The sequence below is a fragment of the Sinohyriopsis cumingii genome, chromosome 6 (assembly GCF_028554795.1).
Source record: "Sinohyriopsis cumingii isolate HCF-2022 chromosome 6, ASM2855479v2, whole genome shotgun sequence".
In the NCBI taxonomy this organism is placed as follows: Eukaryota; Metazoa; Mollusca; class Bivalvia; order Unionida; family Unionidae; genus Sinohyriopsis; species Sinohyriopsis cumingii.
The window spans coordinates 155,295,321-155,319,295 of NC_142966.1; the positions used below are offsets into that span (position 1 = coordinate 155,295,321).

Here is a 23,975-nt window from a genome sequence, read left to right on the forward strand (position 1 = left end):
ATTGCGCAGCAGAGTGTCAGGTCAGTCCCTTCATGGACTCTTGTCATCGTAAGTGGAATCGTTATATATATATATATATATATATATATATATATATATATATATATATATATATATATACACACACAAAACACACATTGCTATGTGAGGCAAAATGTCATGATAATGCAAGTTTATGGTATGCTAATTCACATTTAAATTTACAGCTATATATTATAAAAAATAACTGCTTTTGAAATTTAACAAACAGATGCTCATTTGTATAAATCAAGTAACAAGTTGGTTGATGACCAAACTGTTTTAGGTTAGTTTAATTTTTAGGTTAACATAAGAATAACAGAATTCTTGATTTTTAAAAAAACAAAGCTCATTTGTATTTATATATATGCCAAAGTCTGTTTCTTTATTACAAGTCTACAGACAAAAATAACAATTACTTTACCAATACTTTGTGAAAACGACATTAATCTATAAAGGCATATTATAATTACATAATGGGTCAATATTTAACAATGTGAATTTAAGCTCATATCATTTAGCAAAAAACTAAATTAATCTACAAAGGCATGATATTGTAATTACATAATGGGTCAATATTTAACAATGTTAATTATAGCTCATTTCAAATTATCAATCTTTCATCATTTCACAATACCCTTTAAATCTAGCCAATAGGAATTTACCTACATGAAAATATCAAAACAATTCCACATTGGTCATCAACTCATCAAGATACCTATATCAACAGTATTTAGTTATTAGGACAAGAAAATCATTGCATTTCAATCCTCCCAAGTGAAGGACTTTATGCAAAAGTTTGACAAAAACTGTTCATGCCATTGTCAGAAAAGTTATGACTACATACAACTTTTCCACTAAAGTGAGACTGACAAAATCAAATATCAGTAAATATTGTTTACAACATTTCACAGGGGCAGTTGTTTTGACTGTTATAACTGAATAACATTATATCCATATGTATTGCTTAGTTTTCAAAGTATGTATTTGTTGATGTTGATGACACTGGATATACATGTAGTAAACAGTTCATACTGGTATGTTTACCGTAAAAACTCATATGTAATGGTAAATAAAATTTTCAAACAAAATACTCTTGTAAAACTAAATGTTATCTCTAAGAAAAAATACTAACATCCAATAAAAGTGCTGACATGCATGCACCAGCTGGTGTGAATCATAACAATCACTTTTTTATGTGCTAACATCTCTATTCATTAACTTAATCACTAGTAAGTTAGTCTTTAATTTTTTTTACTGGAAAGAAATTGTCATTAGTCATCTGTGTTTTATGACTGACATTTTTGGTTGATATATTTTCAATGACATGCAAATGCTCATACAGAGCATGAACCTCGTACAATGGCTGGTACTGATTCACTGTCGTCCTCATCACTTCCAGCAGCAGAAAAATTGGCTGCTTCCACGCGATTGCTCATTTCACTAACAATATCCTCAACTGTTGGTATCACAAATATGACAGTGTCACTGTTAGAATTAACATAATTCAAGAAATGAACATCCTCATTACTAGACCCAATTTGGTGTAACCCATTATGTACCATAGCTAGGGGAAGAGCAGCACTGCTATCACAGGTAATAACAGGTCCAAACTCACTAAACCTTGCCTTTACGAAGTAGTCTGCAACGCAATCTGAACACAATCTGAATGATTTGTAATTAAAATGCTTTGGTACCCAGTGTCTTTTATTTTACACCTTTCCTATATTAAAAAACTGCCATTGTTTATCTGACTTTGACACATCAGGTGATATAAACGTTGTAATGACAGGATTGTCTCAGGCGGACCACACAACTGAAATGCCATACCCACAGTATTTCTGTTTACCTTTATTTTGTACATCAGAGACCCCCAAATTTTTATTCTGTCCCCAGTTCAGACACCAAGGATTTTTGTTCACTCAATCTGAGTCCCAGTTCTGACACCAAGGATTGTTTCTCATTCAATCTGAGCCTCAGTTCTGACATCAAGGATTATTTCTCACTCAATTTGAGCACCAGTTCTGACACCAAGGATTGTTTCTCACTCAATCTGAGCCCCAGTTCTGACACCAAGGATTTTTCTCACTCAATCTGAGCCCCAGTTCTGACACCAAGAGGATTTTTACTCAGTCTTGCAGTCTCTGGGAAACAATGACCTAATTAAATATTGTAACAAAGGAACATTATAATAGAGCTATTAGAATACATAGTAATTAGGGATTTTGACCCGAGAAATTAAATTATAATATTCACACTGAGTAAATGCTGTATCCAAGAATGTAATAAACAATCTTTACTGCATCTGTAAATATATCTTCCATTACTTAATTTCACTTTTGATAACTTGTGTAAAATCTCAGACTCATTAAATACATTAAAGAAAAGTGAAACCTGTCCTGTCTAAGTGCACACAATTCGATGGAGAGTGACCTGTATCATAAAGAATGTCATAGTACAGTTTATAATTGTTATAATTTCTGTAAGTACTGAATCTGCAGACAACAGTTTGCAATGGATAAACTTAGTTCCTTGACTATGTATTACATAAAGGTTTATCTGTACTTTGAAAGTCCACATATTACTGTTTTTGTTCTCCCTGCTCTTTCTTGATTTGTTGTACATCAGCTTGGATGGTAACTTGTGGCTGGGCACTACTTGTCATAGCTAAAGAGGCCGTAGACCCTGCTGCCTCTGCCATGAGAATCTTATTAACGGTTTGTAACAGTGCTACACTCTGGCTTGGCAATGTCTGAGGCACTGTTGATGCTACATTGGTCAGTTTTACATTGATTCCAGGGGGAGGAGTTATAATTCTTGCATATACTGGCTGGGGCTTTCCTCTTGGAGTCACCTTCCCCTGAACTTTGGCTCCAGCATTCTGCAGCATCTGAGCAGATGACAGCACTGTTGCCCCAGACTGTTGTAATGCAGGCTGGGATATCAAAATTGTTGCTGGCTGACCTGGTCTGATACCAGTTTGATGTGATAATACCGTTCTTACAACCTGAACATTATGTGCAGGTTTCCCTCCAGTTGAGCTGACAATTATTGGTGATGAACTGGTGGGATCTGCAAAAGAAAAATCACCACTGTGTATTTTTTGCCACACCTATGAATTAGGCACAAGCACATTATTTATATATTTAATCAATACCAGTTTCTCTTGGTCACCTTTAAAGAAAAAAAATTTAGTCTGGTTCATCTCAAAAGGAGACAGTTTACATTAACAACCTATTTTTACATTATTATGCATTATAAAACTTCCAGTCATCACTTTTCCTCCATTTTTAAAAATTCAGTTAAAGGACAAAGGTCATACATATTTATTTCTTATTAATAACAAGAGAGTAATATGAATGTATGCACGCATGTACAATGCTATCTGGCATTTCTGCGCACTTAAGGTTTCCGTCTCCAAGAATTGAAACAAAAGGCATACCGAATTCGACCGATTGATAAACATAAAATATTGCAATGCTTACCATTTGAAAAGAGGCAATCCTCACCAGAATATTCTGTTCAAAATAATTAATTCTGGACACACGGGATACCACCCCCGTGTTTTCATGACTCGCGATATGTCGGCCTATTCTGCGCACAGCTTTGAAAAGATGTAATGTTTATCTATCAGGCTATATAAATGAAACACATTACTTTGGACTGTTTCTGTCAGCAGTTCAGTCGAGTAATAGGTCTGGTTATAGCTAGTTTTATAAAATTCAACGTAACAATGCCAATAAATGGCAAGAGATATTAAGCAAACTAAACCGATCTTGTAACAAAATTAGTAAAGTTCAACATTTGATAAAAAATAAACTTTTATGTGGAAGAGAAACAACAATGATTATGATCTATTATGTTTACAACGTCTTGTTTATGGGGAAAAATTAATAAAGAATTTAGAAACAGACTATACGCTGGGGAAATTCGTTCTTGCAGCAAGTTGATACATTGGGTTGCAGACGATACTGTACTTGTGGGACAACTTCTTGCAAAATTGGAAACTTGGATTAAGATGCATAATTATTTAAGGTATACATTTCCATCTTTTATATAATGTATTTATTTGTATGATTCTAAAAGATACATAGTAAATAGGATTTTCTGGGTTACAGGTTTAAGAAGGTCATGAAGTGGGTCTTTTTGCTGACATTTAGAACTCACGTTTTCATATGCCTTTCAAGTCAAAATGTGATATATTTTTGTACACTTTATGAATATCACTTTTCTTAATTAAAGTATGATCGTTCTTTCTTGATACAAATGGATTTTTTACCCAAAATAGCACGTGATTCAAAGTTTACAGAAATGACATATGGTTGCGCAGAATTACCCAACACACAGAACTGGCCAACATGGTGGTATGTATTAGAGTTTAACAGCATATCAGCACCATACTGACTATATAGTATCAATTAAAATGTAATTTCTAAAAATGGAAAAGTAAAGAACAGCAAAACAACTGTAGGAAGCTAAACCATTTCAAATAAACATGAACATGAAGTACTGCAAAATAAAAGTTAGAAGGTACTGATGTTAAAATCTGTAAAAGGCATATATAATAAAGGATTAAGTTGAAATATATATAATACTTCAAATATCGTCAAACCTTTTTAGATAAGCCATATTCACTATATAAAAAAAATCCAAGATTTTCACAGGTGGCACATGATCATAAAGTTTCTTAACTCAATTCACATAAAAACTAATGTGGAAGGCAATCCACTCGACAAGAATGTGTTCCACTGTAAGAGGGCACTTGCAGGTTATATACTCTGGTCCATCCTTCAGGAGGTATGCATGAGTCTGGAAAGTGTGTCCTTCACATAATCAGCAAGACTTATATTACAACATAAGTATCCTTTGTAAGCATACTAAAAGACTTTGTTTGGTTATAATTGCATTAACATAGAGGAAAGAAGCCAATGTATTGAAATTTTTCATGATCAAAATTAAAGCTGTTAAACTGTCCAATTATTTAAAATTGATGTATTCATGGCTTATTTTTCTTGTCAAAATTGGTTTTATTTAAAAAATGTGGCAATTTAGATAGAAGATTTACAGAAAACTATGATAGATATATAAATCTGATGTGCTATTTCTGCAGATTTACTTATTGATTTCACAAGATGTGCTTACTGATTTGAGTATTCACTGTTCGTTCTATGTATATTTTAACCAAAATGCACAGACCTAGAGCTGTCATCACACAGTGCACTGACCTATAAATGTACTTGCTTTGCTGTTCATTCTACATGATTTTAAACAAAAAACACAGACCCTGGTCTATCATCAACAAGACTAATGACTATCAGCACAGACTTGACACATTTCCTGGTACATTATGTGATGACAGATAAAAATGTATGTTGTTCTCTGCCAGGTATACACACAGGTAAATGTAGTAACATGATGAATCCTAAGAACAGTTCTACTTTATACTTTGTGATGCTGTAATTACCTACTGAATCCTACAAAACATTTTACTTACTTTGTGATGCTGTGGTCACCTACTTAATCATATGCCAAGTTCTACTTACTTTGTGATGCTGTAATTACCTATTGAATCCTATGCAAAATTCTGCTTACTTTGTGATGATGTAATTACCTAATGAATCCAATGCAAAATTCTACATACTTTGTGATGCTGTAATTACCTATTTAATCCTGTGCCAAGTTCTACTTACTTTGTGATCCTGTAATTACCTACTGAATCCTATGCAAAATTCTACTTACTTTGTGATGCTGTGAATCCTATGCCAAGTTCTACTTACTTTGTGATGCTGTAATTACCTACTGAATCCGATGCCAAGTTCTACTTACTTTGTGATACTGTAATTACCTACTGAATCCTATGCAAAGTTCTACATACTTTGTGATGCTGTAATTACCTATTTAATCCTATGCCAAGTTCTACTTACTTTGTGATGCTGTAATTACCTACTGAATCCTATGCAAAATTCTACTTACTTTGTGACGCTGTAATTGCCTATTTTATCCTAAGCAAAGTTCTACTTACTTTGTGATGCTATAATGACCTATTTAATTCTATGCCAAGTTCTACTTACTTTGTGATGCTGTAATTACCTAATGAATCCAATGCAAAATTCTACTTACTTCATGATGCTGTAATTACCTACTGAATCCAATGCAAATGTCTACTTACTTTGTGATCCAGTAGTTACCTACTGAATTTTGTGCAAGGTTCTACTCACTTCATAATGTTGTTGTTACCAAGTGAAACCAAAGCAAAGTTCTACTCACTTCATAATGTTGTTGTTACCAACGTAACTGGGACCCTGAGTGGCCGAGTGGTCTAAAGCGCTCTCCATTACAGATCACTGCCATCTCACCTCTGTCTGTGTGGGTTTTAGTCTCTGGTTTGGCCAATGTGTGTATGTGAAAAAGCTTGTCAGTAGCTTCTCATGGGTCAGTGGTTCTTTCCGGGGTTCTCCCAGGTTCTTCTTCCTCCACAATTTATACTGGCCGCCATTTAAGTATCGTGTGCTGAAAAATGGTATTAAACCCAACAACAACAACAACCAACAGAATCCAAAGCAAAGGTCTACTTACTTTGTCATGCTGGAGTTAAATACTTGATCAAAGGTAACATACTACTTACCTGGTGATGTTGTAGTTACCTACTGGATCCCAGGCAAAGCTCTACTTGCTTTGTAATGTTGTTGTTGTTGTTGTTGTAGGGTTTAACGCCAATTTTCAGCACAAGATAGGCTATACATGGCAGCCAGTATCAATGGTGGAGGAATAACTTTGGAAAACCCCAGAAACAACCACCGACCCACGAGAAGCTACTGGCAAGCTTTCTCACATACCCACATTGGCTGAACCTGAGACTTGAACCCATGCAGTTGTAATGTTGTAGTTACCTATTTGATCATTGGCAGAGTTCAACTTATTTTGTAATGTTTTAGTTACCTGTTGAATCCCAGGCAAAGTTCTATTCACTTTGTAATGTTTTAGTTACCTATTGGATCCTTGATAATGTTCTACTTACTTTGTGATGCTGTAGTTATGCACTTAATCCTAGACACAGTTCTGCTTACTTTCTGATGTTGAAGTTACCTACTGGATCCTAGGCATAGTTCTACCTACTTTTTGATGTATAAGTTACCTACTGGAACCTGGGCACACTTCTACTTACTTTTTAATGTAGAAGTTGCCTATTGAATCATAGGCACAGTTCTACTTACGTTGTGATGTTGCAGTGGAGACCGTTAGACTTGTGAGGGACTGAAGAGCCTCAGGGGTCAGGGTTTTGAGACCCCCAGCTGCTGCCTGTTGAACCAATAACTGGGCAGGAAACAGGCCAGATTGACCAGTGGCTACTATCTTCCCTTGAGAGGTCACTAGACTTCCTGAAATAATGAACAGAGAATATACACTGAAGTCTCATTTCAGATGGAATGGGTTGAGTGTTTTCTTTGTCAATAAGTTTCATAAATTTCCCAAGGCATGAGCAACAATGCAAAATTCTTTTCTGCAACATTGCTACATAGTTTCTGCACATCTCTCATTTCTCAATTTATGTCTGCCTCAAACATACCACAATCTGCTTAGCACCAAACTACTGGGCTGATATTTTTTATGACTCTTGCAAAATATCCAAATTCACTAAGTTCCAGATACATAAAAGCCCAAGGAAAAAAAATCTCATCCTTACAAATGAATTTCATTATAACCAAGAAAAAATATTAATAAAACAATGGAAGGGACTCTGCAGTAAGCTACATACCATCTGATATTTCATTATATCTATCTCCATAATAATCAGAGTTTTCTGTGTCACAGTCTACTCCGAACCAAAAGCTTAAAGTCTTATCTTTAATTGTTGAAAAAGTGGTGCAATTTGTTTGCAATTTAGATGCAAAATGTAACAGTTTAAAGTTTTGACCTAAAATTTAAATTATTCTTTATCATTGCTTGAATTGCAAAATTATATTACTGAACATTCACCAGACACAAAAGATTCAAGAAAAGTCCATGTGTATTTATATCCAATTAACAGACAGTTGTTTGGTTCTTTTAGCAATGTTAAAGTAATTTATCAGAAACATCTTCAAAATCCTTTTTAAAGAAACATAAGTATTATTGTACAACAAGAAAAATCCAAGGTTAATTGAAATGTTTTCATATGATTTTAAAGACAATAATTACTCTGAAATTACTTTTGCCAACTTTTATATTATACTCTAAACAAGTAACAAATACATGGGCAACAATTCATTCCACACTGAAGATGACTTTAAATAGACAGTTTGTCCTAGCAAGATTCCCATGTCGGTCTCATATTTCAAGCCTGCCAAACTGCTCCGGTGGTCTAGTGGTTAGAGCGTCTGCCTCAGATGTGGTAGGTCGTGGGTTCTATCCCTGGCTGAGTCATATCAAAGACTTACAAAAATGGTACTAACAGCTGCCTCACTTGGCGCTCAGCGTTAAGAGATTAGTGTTAGGACTGGTCGGCTTGGTGTCAGGATAATGTGACTGGGTGGGACATCATGCTACATGTCTGCGGCATGATGCCCCCATGCTAGACATCACTATAAACTGCCACACTGCAGACATCATAGCGATATGATTGAAAAATCGTTAAAGCTATGTTACAAATCCAAATTACACACACACACACATTCACACCTGCCAACATAACATTTCACAAAGCAGGCTTATGTAGAATTGAAGGAAAAAACCAACCGTGGTATACTATCTCCCGAATCATGTTGATTTTACTTATTTACTATAAGCATATAATAAAATTTTTGCAAAGATAAAATCAGAATTACTATGCTCATAATTGACATAAAAGATCTTGATGATACAAACCAATTTACCAAGTTCTAAAGAAATGGGATGAGAAATTTAGTTCCTAGATCTAAAGCAACAATAAGCTCAACCAATAAGATATCTCATTAATATATATATATATATATATATATATATATATATATATATATATATATATATATATATATATATATATATATATATATATACATATATATATATATTGATTTCACTCATTATTGCACCTGTGTATGACAATGATGAATATACTGTATATACTCACTTACAAGTAGAGTCAAATTGCAAACAACAAAGATCCTGATCTGCCACATCATAATGCACCTGCAGACAAAGGTGTATGTTGTTTGTTCTACCGATTACTACTAAGAAACTGCACAGACCCAGATCTGCCAGCACATTATGCAATGTCAGATCAGGGTCTATGCAGTTTGCAGCTGGACTCAACTTATAAGAGAGTACATATGGTAAGCTTAAGGTGGAGCAAGCTTCAACTGGACTTCAGTCTCTAGAGAGGTCAAATGTGCAGCCAATCACATACACAGTTATCTCATTAATATGCATATATCTTGCTCCTAATCGAACTAATTGAAAACATGATGAAACTATAAGACTCTTAAATACCTCTGATTAAAATTTAGATCAGAAGTATAGCTGCTAGATTATTTAGAAACTCGGTCAGATGTAAGGTCACTTCAATAATATACATGAATTTCACCCATAATCATACTCAACCAAGTTCTTGATGACATAGGCCTGTTTCATACCTCCTATAATATGACTTACAAAAAAGAATCTGTTTTGCTCCCATCCCCCATCTCCCAGACACTATCGTGTTTCAGTACTCATAAAAAGAAAAAAAAAATAGGGTGAGGGAGATTCTGGACCACCATTGTACCATATCCCTAGCATGTAATCTGTATAAACAGTAATCACTCCCACTTAGAACCCATTTATAAAAAATTGCTGCTTATCACAAACTGGCCAGTACTCTTTACCTTGAGTGCAGTGTGGCAGTTTATACTGATGTCCAGCAATGGAGCATCGTGCTCCAATCAGTCACATTATCCTAATACCAGGCCAAACAGTCCTAACACTGATCTCTTAATGCTGAGCGCTAAGTCAGGCAGCTGCTAGCACCATTTTTTTAAGTCTTTGGTATGACTCAGCCAGGGTTTGAACCGGTGACCTCCTGCATTGGAGGCAGACACTCTCACCACTTAGGATACCGAAGTGGTCATATGCAAGATCATCTCATTAAAATCTGTAGATCTTGTTCATAATTTAAAAAAATATAACTTACTGATACAAGTCTAAATCAGATAAGAATTATGGCTTTCAGAGTGATGATAAGCTCAGTCAATTACATGCCACATAATCTCATTTATTTTACATGGATTTTGCTCACTAATGAAATTGTCAAAAATCTTAATAATAAAAGCATGTAATCCAAGCTTGATCAAAATCGGATTACAAACATGCCTTTCAGCGTGGTAACAAGCTATGTCAATTGAAATTTCAAGATTTAAGATTACATCATTAATATGAGCGGATCGTGTTCATAATTGACCCTATCCAAGATCTAGATCATGTAATGTTTCAAATTTGATTAAATCGGATCAGAAATAGGACCTCCTGAGTGGTAACAAAAAAAGTCAAACATCCTTATTGTGCACGAGTCATTATCAAACTTGTCCAAGATATTGATGATATACACCCATGTTCCAAGTTTGATTAAAATCAAATTTAGAGTAGTAAAAAGCGATTGTTGATGGACGGACAAAGATGCATAACACAATATGGGTGACAGACTAAGGGCTATGCCATAAGCTCACTTGGCCATATGGCCAGGTGAAGTAAAAAAAATTGACTTTTAGAAGGACAGCTCTCTTTCATTATAATGCAGTAGCTGGAGTCCATTACTGTTGATTGCATTATGTACTGAACTGTATCAGTGAGACTGATAAAAAATAAACCAATGCATGTACATGTCAGTAGCAGGAGAGGGGACAGAGAACAAACTAAATGTTTTGTCAAACAAAAAGTATTACTTTATCTAATTTAAACATGTTTTCACTTTATGGTATCTGGGTATTTATTTTTGTCAAATAATAAGAATTTCAAAATAAAAGAAAATATAATACAATGCTTCATATTTTTTCTTTCAACTCAAATTGTCATACCTTTGATAAACTAACAGAAACACATTGGTTTTCACATAATTTGCAGTTAAAGGATATTGAAATAGTTCAAGTTTATGATTTTGCTGTTGTTCTTAATTTTGTTACAGGGCCCATAGTTATACTACATAAAATCCAGAAATGCATTATAATGAAAGGCATTATAACAAGTAATCAATACTATTCAAATTTCTATTCCATAATCAGTTACAAATTAGTATTACATGTACTAATCATAATAATATTATAGAAATTCAATCTTAAGACAACCTCATAAAGAAGGCATCCAACTACTACCGAGTTTTGTCTTTAAAAGTAAGCCTGCCTAAAAAATAACCTGCTTAATATCTTTAGTGCATACATAATTTGTTTAAAAGTTAAAAATTAACAAGAAGAGAACTGAAAAGCGTCTTCATAAGAGAAACAAAAATATTTTAAACTACATTATAAAAGTCTAAGAGTAGAATCATGTATCTTTTATTACAGTATTCATAAATAATAAATTTAAATATCAATTTAAATATAATTTTCTAATTAAGTGATTGTAGACATGTGGAACAAAATTTCTTATTTGTTTACTGATATTTTCATTCAAGATTATGAGTTCTACAGAAGTAAACCATCTTCTAAAATACGTCAAACAAAATTCACTATAATGACTAACAAAAGTTGCAGTTTGTTTATTTTCAAATTGTAAAGGAATTTCTTGGAAATGCTGATCCAAAGATGGAGACCTAATACTAAGGGAAATAAATCTAACTGAAAATGAAAACTATGTCCTTCTCACTATCTCAACTTAAAAAAAAATAATTATATCTTGTTAAAAGTAACAGCTCAAAGCAAAATTGGAGAAATAATGTTGAGAAATTAAACAAAACTAGACAAATTGACCAAGTAAAACCTACCCCCTGGCCTGAGAGTTAGACTGCCAGGTGCCAGCTGGGATAGAACTATTCCTTGGTTACTCTGAGCAGTCTTAGGGGAGTTAACTGCAGACTGAGTTGTTGGCTGTGAGGTTGGAGTAGAAGTTGCCTCTTTTGATGATGGGTCTGGACTGTTGGCTGGTGGTGTACCAGCGCCTGGGTGTAAAATGTCACTTTTTACTTTCTTTCATTTAAAAAAGTAATAAATATTTATACTTTTTAAAAGATGTTAACTATTCACCTCCATTTGTGCATTTCAAAAAATGAGTAGTAATTACAAAATAGCACGCTTACGTGCTTTGAACAAAGCCATGTATGTGCAGAAAATTTTCAAGAAGATTGAATAGGTTTTTTTTATACTTAAGCATAACTTTTACATTTAAGAAATCTGTGGATAAAACCCCACAACATTTAAAAAAACTAAATCCATGATGCCAAGGAAAGAAACATTGGTTCTGTGCTGTCCAACTGACTGACCATCAGTACATCGCACTACGTTTTACGCAAAATGTCTAGCTAAAAATTCTATTGAACCAAACTTGACCAAATGGGATATTTTTATATTCGGAGAGGTCCCCAAAACTGATTGTGTTCTGGTAACCTAAATTTGTTTAATTATGTGTGATTGTGCAAAGTATTTACACAAGTGAAAGATATCATATATATACTCGCTTGTGAGATGAGTCCAACTGCACTCTGCAAAGTCCAAGATCTGCCAGCAAATTATGCACCTGCAGATCTTGGTCTGTGCAGTTTCTCAGGAGTAATCATTAACCCTGATCTGCAGGCACATTATGTTAAGGCAGATCATGATTTTTGCTGTTTGTGTGTGTGTGTGTGTTATGTCACTTGTTTAGGCTCCAATAAACTGTAACACAAGAAAGAGTGAAAACATTAAGCTTTAAAAAAAAATATTTATTTCCCTGAAAAAATTCTGTAAAATAAAAAAATACGAATTTATGTTTTCATAGAATAAAATCCAAAAATAATCTGAGAATTATCCAACCATAAAATTTTAATAGTCCTAATATCAAAATATTCTACTGATTTCACGTTCGAATCCTGATGAAGAATCCAAGATGGAAGACGATGATGTATGCTGCAGTCTGTAGTGTTGAAGTCTACAGTTCCTTGTGCAAATAAAAATTATCACTCTGGTTTTGGATAGCTGAATAATTTTTTTTTTAAATGTCCTTGTTCCACAATATTACATGAGCACCCGTATTTTCCAGAAAAAAAACAGAATTAATCCTTTTGAATCAAAGTAATTTGAAATAACTCCAAAGCAAGTAATTTGAAATAACTCCAGACAGCACAACATACAACAGTTTAACAGCCCAGCTTCTACTGATCAATTCTCCAAAACATGGGTTATAAGGGCTTTCTAAAATGTAAACAAGGCTCACTTGATCATCTTCTAGAAGTTTATAAAAGCAAGTCCTTGTTACAGCTCACGTTTACCCAGTGTGACTCGACAAAATCCAATCAGTTTTACTCTTAGAAAGAAAAAAAAAGTGTTTATATCTTAAAGATAAGGTCCCATCATAACCTTGGAAACAACCAATTATTTTTAAATAAAACAGAACTTGTTTACGAAGGTTGCTACAAATTCTGAAACAAGTTCAGGATTTAGATCAACACCTGGTGTTTATAAACTAACAATCAAGGTCAAACTATTTTCTAAAAAAAAGTATCATCTCTAGTGAATAAATTTACTTTACAATATCATGTAATGAAAAATAATTTTTTAAAAAAAACTGACAAACAGTTTAATTGAAATAAATATATATTAAATCAGATATAATGAAATCAAATATACATAACAGAGTGTGATTAAGATTTTTGATGTAGCTTTAAAACAATTTCAGTCATATCACTACAATGTCTGCAGTGTGACAGTTTATAGTGATGTCTAGCACTGAGGCATCATGCTGCAGACATGTAGCATGATGTCCCACCCAGTCATATTATCCTGACACCAGGCTGACCAGTCCTAACACTAACCTCTTAATGCTGAGCGCCAAGTGAGGCAGCTGTTTGCTGTTTGCAGTTTGACTCAACTTATAAGTCTTATAAGTGAGTATATATGGTATGCATGAACATTTTTAGAAAAGATAATCTTGTATACATTATTCAGGGGTATATGTAGGTAATGGAATTTCTAAAAGACAGAAAAATATTCAAACAATGGTCATAATAATCTTTCTGGAGGTAAATCACTTTGACAAAAATCAAAAAGATTACATATCTGGAAAGCCCCTTTATCAATTTAAGGGGTATGCCAATTATTTTAAATTTTTATTTCTAGACACTGCGGCATCTAACAATTCAATTCTAACATGTGGTTCCAGGGTATAAGAGAAAAAGGTTGGCAAGTCCACTATCCTGAACATGATGTAATCATATCTTGCTGTGGCATTGCCATTGAAGTACCTCTTAAACATATATTACAGAAAAAACAAGTCCATAGAAGCTTGATAATAAGTTTATTCATCACTAACCACCTTCCAAAATGTCTAACCATTCTTCAAAAAAACTTTATTCAAAACACAAGCACACCTTTATAGGTTTCCATAAAATAAAACAAATTATATTTAAATAACACCAAAAAAAAATCAGCATATGTACATTGGAATAAATGATAGACTAGTCATAAACCTGAATGAATATTTAACATACTGAACTCAAAACCAATCTAAGTAATATCCCTGTGGATGAAAGCCAATAAATCTAATTGTTTTTATGATAACAAAAATTAGCACCCCTTTCTAACACTAGAAGTTTGCATACTGCCATACCAACAGGTTAAATTTCATGAGGTCACATTTTGTTCATTAGCCTACATCAACAAGCATTAAAGATATTCCATTCTTTGCATACGGAACGATACTGAAAACAACTGCTAGCCAAAGAACCCCTACTTTCTCCAATCATCTTAATCTTAACTGTTGTTGGACTATTTTGTTGAGGTCAGTAAATCTGCCTCTATAGTTGTATTCTAAGGTCCATAGCCATCACTATGGCTAGTTGACAGCTACAAAACAAGAGATGGGCATTTATCAAATTAAATAAGGCAATTACCTTGTACATTGGGTTGTGTTATTGTTACTAGCCCTGCAGTCCCTGACTGGGGAATGATGCTGATAGTCCCCTGCGGGGTCTGGATAAGACCTAAATGGGACTGACCCTTGCCAGCTAACTGTATCAACTGACCCTTGGCTTGGGTCATTGGCTTGCCTGTCAAATGGATAGGTTTACCTCCTGTAATTGGCTGCAGTACATTTCCGCCTGAGGAGAAACAACAAGAATTTAAGTTGACTGAAGTAATATAAATTATTTAACAATTCTGTATGGATCTGTACAGAGAATCCAAAATACAAATTTAAATCTTTTGATAATTATAAATTATAAACAGAAAAGAGATATGAACTTCTTCCTCTTACAAATCTGTGTATACAATGAGCACACAAACAAAACATGTCATACATATATATATATATATATATATATATATATATATATATATATATATATATATATATATATATGAAATGTTAATACATGTTATGTTTTTCACTGTACATATGTCATCATCATTTTACATTAAAAACCCAGTGAAGACTAATATCCATGCTCTATGAAGTACCTATATCGTAGATACAGTTGGAAGAAATATCTTAAAAATCTCATAAATTAGTACACAGGAAAATTGTCATGATGTCTTACCAACATTATGCAAATCTCAAACAAGTTTGAGTAATCATAGTTTACTTTATTCATAAACAGCCTTCTCGTGGGTAATGTTGGAATAATTAGGGGGCAATAACTGATTGTAGGATTTGTTGTATTGGCTGTCCATAAACTTTGTCCTTACCTTGTATCTTGAAGGCAGTAGCGGTGGCACGTGGAACCTGCCCTTGCTGCTGTAACCTCTGCGCTGCAAGCAGATTGCTAACAGACATCATCTGGCTACCAGGTGCAGGGGTCACCAGCCTAGCAACAAGGGGGTTAACTCCAGCTAACCCTGGGGCTGCATTGGTTGTAGTTGATGAGGTTACCACTTTTGTTACCATGGCAACTGTTACTGTTGCCTGAGGTGACTGAGGTGTTTGAGGTGATCCCTGACCTTGACCAGCCAGGAGGGATGTTTGCCTCTGTAAAAGCAGCTCTGGTTTGATACCTTGTGTTGCTGTTTGTGGTGAGCCAACAGGGGATAAAGTTTTTACACGTGCTTGATTTTGGAGAAGCTCTAATGAGATTGACCTTGGTTTGCCTGTTGGCGTATCAGGTTTAACATGGACCTGAGATTTTGTGTCTGAAATGTTAAGAAACAAAACTACCATAAATGGTATGTTATATACAGGGTTACAAATGAAATTCGATTTAAAATCTGAGGTTTTTTTAAAAATGTTTTGGTTCAAGACAAAGCTGTGACAAGATTATCTTCATGGTGAGCATAACATTTATTAAAAATCTAATAATGTAATGTTTTGAGTTTGTTTCTCAATAAAATGAAAATAAAGATAAAGTAAAAATTAATACATAATTAAAAAACAAATACCTGCAAAAGTTAATAAATGTGCGTGCTTTCTTGACTGCTAAGTAAGTCAAAGGAAAAAATGTATGCAACAAAGTACTTTTGTGGGAGGGGGTAAGGGTGGTTCATCAATTTGTCTAATTCTGAGGGTTTTTTAGAATTATTTACGTTTTCTTTAGTTTTTAGGCTTTTTTAAATTTTTTTAGAGGTTTTTGAGGGTTGCTTATAACCATGTATATATCTGCATTGTGTTATGTAGTATTCTACGTAGGCACTAGTTGGGTATAATTCACTCTGCAGATTCTTGACCAACATGTCTTAAGGACCTTGACCTCTGGTCAAGAGATGCAGTCTTGAAATAAAGTTGTACAGAACTATTATTTTCTTACATGAATTACCAAGACCTTGACATTTGCTGTTTAGAAACCAAAATCTAATTTGTTTGCTTAGTCAAAGAGCAAGTCATTCACACTGTTTGGCCAAGTAACATACACTATAAGAAATGTTATTGTGTAAAATCAAGTTTTGTTTTAATCACAATGACCGTGACCTTTTAATTAAAAAAATTACTATTGACCTCTTTCTGACCCTATGTGCATGCCATCCACAAACTTGGTCAAGGTATGGGATCTAGAACTAAAATTAATATGTGAATGTTTTCTTTTATTCTTATAGTTAAGTGACCTTGACCTTTGACCATTTAACTCCAAAATGAATAGATTTTATTATTACCCAAAGTACAAGCAATACAAAAACTTTAGCAAAGGTACAATGTTGAAAACTGAAATATTTGTGTATAATTATTTTTCATTCTTGAGCCATACTGACACTAACCTTTGACTTTTTTACCAACCAAAATCAATAGGCTTCTTCCTTTCTGCATGTGAAGTCAGCCACAAAGCTTAGTACAGGTCTGTGGTGTAAAACTAAAGTTACTGTGCAAAAGACATTCTTCTTTCAGTAACACTGACCTTGACCCTGGACCTCAATAGGAAACTTAGGGAAAGGTTAAATATTGTAAAACAGGATATCATAATTATGTAATAACATATAGGGGATGACACTTCCCAAGGATCTAATATCCTGGATAGCTAAAATTCATTACTGAAAAAGTAAAATTTCATTAACAACCAAACTTTTACACAGAAAGGGACTGATATTCAAATGGGTAAAAATAATTTCAAAAATTCAAACAAAGACCATTTTTTTCTTTAAGCTACCGAGTGCTGAGTCCATGTTTAATATTTTTTAAGCAAAAGCAAGATTTTCACTATTTTCATTTAGGGCCAGCTAGACATCAGTTGAAGTCTTTTGGAAAAACACAATATGGATGACTTCCCATTCAGGAAGAGTAATATAGCAAGATTTTCAAAATGGATGACATGGTGGCGATGCTGTATGTCAGATCTGCACCTTTTTCATTTTGGACCAACTAGATCTCATAATGAGTCTTCTGGCAGGTCAATATGACTTTCTTTTGAGAAAGTGGCAATCAGACTGTCAACATGGCTGTCATAGTGGAAATTTTGGTTATCAGTTTGACACCACTTTTTATTTTGGACCAAACTGTCATCATAAATCTTCTGGTATAAAATCCCATGAAGATATGGTTTTCCGTTCAGGATGAGTAGCAACAGGGAGATATTCAAGATGGATATCCTTGCAACCATATCTCAATCAAATCAGCTTCATTTTCATTGGGGACCAATTGGAAAAGTCTTTTAGTTAAAACCCCATGTTGACATGACCATCCATTCAGAAGTAGTAGCAATAACAAGATTTTCATGATGGCCAATGTCAGCAATAGTTGCTATCATACCAACACCATTTTCAATTAGGGCCAACTAGATATCTGGTAAAAAAAAATCTTAATATGACTTCCCATTCAGGAGGAGTGGCAACAAGAAGATTTTCAAGATGGCCACTGTGGCCATATTGGATGCCTAAGCATTGCAATTTTCATTTAGGACCAACTAGATTATACATGAATGTGTAAAAAGTTTCATGGCTATCCTTCAAGTAATTTTAGAAAGAGCAGTGATAATGGACTATCCCATAATACTCTTCTGGTCCATGACCAATTGAACTCAAAAAGAAAATTATAATTTTGGGACCATTTTTCACTGCCATGTCCTTGCTGGGCCATTTGGTCAAAATTGGAAATGTAGTCCTCTGGAATAAGATTCTGACTTCCCTTCCCAATTTTTTATCGCCATATCTTGCACAAGTATTCTTTTGTTGCATATCAAATACAAATAATGACGGTACTTATGGCCATAAATTAAAAGTTTCAGTGAAAATTCTTACAGAGAAATCAGTTAGGTAATAGAGAAGACAGAAATAGACATTATAAAATCAAACAGAATTTTGTTAAATTAAATACAAAATTTAATTTACCCTCCAAAAACTAAAGGTAATAGTAAAAATATTGTTTGCATTAGTTTTATATGCATATACATTCCAGGATACAAGTTATTTATTTTCTCTACTTTCAAAATTACCAACAAATGTGAAATTCTATATTTATATCATAAGCATTCAATTTTATTATAACAAGTTTAACAAATTAGAAATTTGCACCCATTTCAAAACAATTTAAATAAAGGACAATCCTGGAAAAACCCCAAATCAAATCATTTTTCTTCAAAGTTTTGTATAGTAAGGACACAATATAATGAATTAAAATTATAAAGGGAATTAAATGGTCAGTGCCAAAAAATAAATAGTAAAACATGTCTCACCAGTTGCTGTCTTTGCTGGCAGACCTTGCTTCACAACACTTTGAGCCTGGGCTTGAGCCTGCGCTTGAGCCTGGGCTTGAGCCTGAGCTTGGACTTCTGCCGCAGCCTGCTGTATGAGTTCCAGCTGTGCTGCAGAAAGAATCTGTGTTGTCCCCACTGCTCCTGGTGTAGCATTGGTTGCATGAACACCTGCTTGGGCTGAGACAATGTTACTAATCACTTGTCGCAAATTAGCCGCACTAATTGTGGGCCCTATGTTCTTGGGACTTGCTGACACCCCTGTCCTTGGGCTAGACTGACCATGAGGGGTCCCTGGGCCCACTGCACGGGGACTTTGGGACTGCTGAACTGGAGACGGGCTTGATAATATGTGTGCCTGACTTGCAGTTCCAGATGAAGAACTTGGACTGAGATCTTCTACATTTATATTCTCATTGCTGTCTCCAAGGGATGTTGACAATTTCAGATTTGTACTTGAAGCAGACTGCTGAGATGGGTCTCGTACCTTTGTCTGAAAGGAAACAAAAAATGCATCATTTATTCACTTTATTTCGTGCACTTTCCATCAAAATCCCATTGAATATTATTGTATAAATTCCTATAAAAAAATGCTTAACAGCAAATTCAGTGATAATGTACTTCGACATTTTTAGGCAAAGTAAACCAAGCAGGGTGATCTCATATAAACCGGTTTTGTCATGCAATATGATGTAAGAGGGAACACATCTGTGACTGGGAAAAAGTTGTACTACAAACATTAACAGAGATGCAACAATGTCGTCATTCATAAAAAAAGCCTGGGAAAACACCATCATGAAGAAAAAAATTGGCACACAAGTCCAATAACTTGGGAGGCAATTATGTAACTTTATATATATCTTTAGTATTGTAGGTAATGTTTTTCATTTCAATTCATACATAATACCTATTTTTCCCATACAAATATGTGCTTTCATACATGTACCAGATTAGAAACACTGCTGTCAATTAATATTTATTTTAGTTAAATCTTACAAGATGCTAAATTATGATTCTGAACAATGTCTGTTTTAGCTAGTCGCCGACGGGAGTATTAATAATTAAATAAACACACTGGGATCAAATCGTCCATGCTTTTTGACATAACATATGGTAAATAAATTAAAAGTGTCATTAAGCCTCTTCGTTGTTTACCAATTGTATGTAACAATCACAGTTTATTGTTTGCTGTGCAAATACAGTCGACATTTTTAAGCTGTGGACAGTATAGGGCTTCAAAGAATCCAGGCAAACAAAGGTTACAGACTTCTTCAGGAAATTGACATAATAAATGTATGTACACTACATACATGTACATGAACATAGTGTGATGTGTTCGATGTGTTAATTGTCTAAACTTCTATTTACTGTATATGTACGTACAAGCACATGTTATAATAATGTGAAATAAACACAAATTAATAGATGTATTCATTAATTTATTTCAACCATTATTGAATATACAGTACATTACATTTAAAGTTAGCATATACATGTACATATATATGGTGTGATGATATCGTAAAATAAAAAATGTGCATGATTCAATTATCAAGAAAACTCGTTAATCTGGACATATTCGCTGGGAACGAATGTGTCCGGATTAACGAGGCTCCACTGTATATATATATATATATATATATATATATATATATATATATATACACACACACACACACACCAACTTTCATTGTTTAGTTTCTAAAAGCAATTAACTTACATACCAGATTGTAAAGTGTGATAGAAAACTTAAAATATTTACCTGAGATCCTGACCATGAAAGCCAAGGTGAAAGTCAGACTAGAGTGGTCTCCCCAAATCCCATCAATTTTTGGTTACTAGTGGCACACATGTAAATGCTCTTTCTAAAAATGTACCTACAGAAAGGGTTTGGAAGGATGTGGCTGTATTATAAATGGGTAAGCATTATCAATGAAAATATTTTCATTCCAGCATAAGTAAAGTAACCCACATCATAATGAAGCCGACATATGACCTGGGAATGTATCCTCTTGTGCTGTGGGGACAAGTCCCACCAGGTCAAGCCAAACCCTTAAGGGTGAAAAGCCTCTGAGGCAAAAGTTTGAAATGCCATCTCTGACTTCCATCCCATGACTTGGATGATGTGGGTCAGGGAACAGCTGCACTCAAAAGCAATGACAAAAATAACAACTGTCCTAATCTCATAAGCTGATAGTGTAAGAATCCTTTTTGTCACCACTGACATTTTTGGCTCAATGTGCAATCGTTTCTTTTCCTTCTCAATGACAGCCTTTTTCTTTTCAAGCTGCTGTTTGTATTGGCTACATGCAGTGTGCATATTCTGACAGAGGGCTAGATCTGTTCTCTCATGCAATAAATCTTTCTGCTTATAGTAATTAAGTGCACTATTTCCACATGCCTTCTCAGTTCCAATTTTTTCGTATGCAGCTTCTTTTGTAGGTGCTGTTCCAAACTCTTCCAACTACAATTACCATAATTCAGATCTTTCTTTCAGAGATCACAAAATGCCAGTCTTCTAGCATTCAGTTTTCTTATAAACTGACAAACTAAACTTCTGTCAACCTTTCGCTTCCACCATTCCCATTTCCATACATTTTTTAAACCTTTATCTAAACTTTTCATGTCACGGTCTTTCTCAACAACTTGGGATGCCATGTTTTGCAAGCATGCTTCTTGTTTTCATACCCATCAGTTTCCATTACGCAAAGATTCATTAGATGAATTTAAACCTTTGACCAATCAGAATACTCTTTACAAGAGTCGTGTGCTAACTAATATATGGAATGAATAATTTACAAGAGTTGTTGTGGAATGGGCCTGGACAGACCATTTTTTAAAAACTGGATCGGAGATGATATAAAAAACAGAATATTTCAAGAAAACTGATTCAAGTCAGAAGTAAAGCGGAACTGTGTTTTAAAACAGAGAAAAATCATGTCTGCAGATAACCCATCAATTCCAGGATGACAGTGCAGAAATATCATCCCTTCCTTTTATGAGTGGTAAGAATAAGAGAGGTGTCCCTCTTTTGATTAGCTCAGTTTGCTACAAATCCCAGTTCTGAGCCCTTACAGTATTGATTGGCTGATTCCACTAGGACAGCAAGTCCACTAGGAACTGAGCATGCCTGGGAGGTGGTAAACAGGTTTGTCAATGAGGATACCACCTGAGATAAAACCAGTGGAGAAGGTAGAGTTCTGAGGACCCAATTCTCCTTAACCTTCCGAAATAACAAATGTCAAGATGACAGGAAGAATGAAACCATCATTCCTATGTGTCATATCATGCCACGATCAAAAGACATTTGATATGACCTTCATTTGCTGGGGATTAACAAAGCTGATTAATGAAGCCATCCATATTGGCATCAATGCAAATCGTGATGTCTGACTGTTGAACTTTCAGCAATACCTGCAGTAAACTGAGGGAGCTCTTCCAATTTGCTGAGATGGTACCTAATATAATCTGAAACTTTGATCACTGGTTCTTGGCTGTTGATGTGGATAGAAGGAGGATTTGCAGGGGTCTTGTGAACCAGCAGCACTGGGTACATTGAAATGAACAAAGAGGCAATGAGAATCCAAAGATACTACTATATAAGTGGAGAGCAGTGATTCTTAAGGGATATTTCAGAGAGAGACGAACTCAAAACCAAGCAGAGTTTTGGGTCCCATGCCCAAATGAACAAAGGGCTGGGACTAAATAAAATAAGATTTATCCACGCTGACAAGGAATCTGAGATGAAGCATGTGGTGTATTGCTACAAAAGGATGCATATTGTGTGCTTTTGACCTAAATGACTCTGGGGACTGATCTTGGGTATCCAAACTAAATTATTGTGCCAAAAGGTGTTGATTAAGGCAGCATAAATCTTGAAAAGGCATGTAATACAATTCTGTTTGGGCTGCATTGTCATGAAACTTTACTCCTCATTTCATGAGAAGAATGTATAGTTCAACAAAAGCCATAGGCTGTTGGGGCAGGAGGACATCTCTGACTAATATCTCCCTAGCATGGCACTGAAAAGAGGTATGGCATCATTTTCTGTTTAAGGACAGCCATTGTGAGAAGCTGGGAAAAATCTGGATAAACTCTTTCTGTATAATGCCTACATGAGGTTTGCCTTTTTGGCAGATTATTTTCTGGCCTCCTGTATCTGGAAATAGATTAAGAGGTTGATGAAGGGTATGATCTGATGATGGCTCTTTGATTGTCTCCCTTTCTTTAAGCAAGACCATACTGAATAATGGAATAAAAGAACAAGTGTCAAAATGCCCTATATGAGCGGTTTCATCCCTTAATCTCACATAGCTTTAATTTTAGTGGAAAGACCTATTGATACTTGGGTCTTAAAGCAGTCTAAAATGTCAGCAACTAGACCAGAAGCTGTTTTGAGAAAGGCCATCAATGGTCTTTGATGTGGTGGAAGTCCAGAAATGATTTAGGTGGGATGCTGTATCATCTCAGTATCAATCAGGTACTGGGTGATATCTACCTTGAACCCAGACAGGGCATTACTGGAAAAAGAGATGAACTTACACTGTTCCTGAAGTCGAAGTCACAGGTTTAGGTTGTGCCACAGCTAGTGTGATTTGTAGCTGCTTGGTATCTGGTGCCTTAATCAAGCCCTGGTTATCCCCAAAAGATAGCCAGGAACAGGGTGTGTCTGATGCCTTAGTCCAGTCCTGATTATCCCCAAAAGATAATATAGCCAGGAACAGGGTGTTTCTGG

The 23,975-nt window shown here is 34.7% G+C and overlaps 1 protein-coding gene across 4 annotated transcripts in view; it reads right to left on the reverse strand.

Moving 5' to 3' along the window:
* Positions 1–283: 283 nt before the first annotated feature.
* LOC149798323 (uncharacterized) overlaps positions 284–23,975 on the reverse strand; it is a 106,295-nt gene continuing 82,603 nt past the window's right edge. For 3 of the 4 annotated variants that reach the window (XM_089963461.1, XM_089963459.1, XM_089963460.1), the window contains 6 exons: positions 19,223–19,733; positions 15,819–16,259; positions 15,026–15,232; positions 11,927–12,100; positions 7,233–7,397; positions 284–3,090 (listed from right to left, as the gene is read on the reverse strand). In XM_089963461.1, coding sequence (XP_089819587.1) covers positions 2,600–3,090; positions 7,233–7,397; positions 11,927–12,100; positions 15,026–15,232; positions 15,819–16,259; positions 19,223–19,733 — 1,989 coding nt within the window. In that variant the 3' untranslated portion in view covers positions 284–2,599. The remainder of the gene's footprint in view (positions 3,091–7,232; positions 7,398–11,926; positions 12,101–15,025; positions 15,233–15,818; positions 16,260–19,222; positions 19,734–23,975) is intronic. The other variant, XM_089963462.1, reaches the window with a different exon arrangement.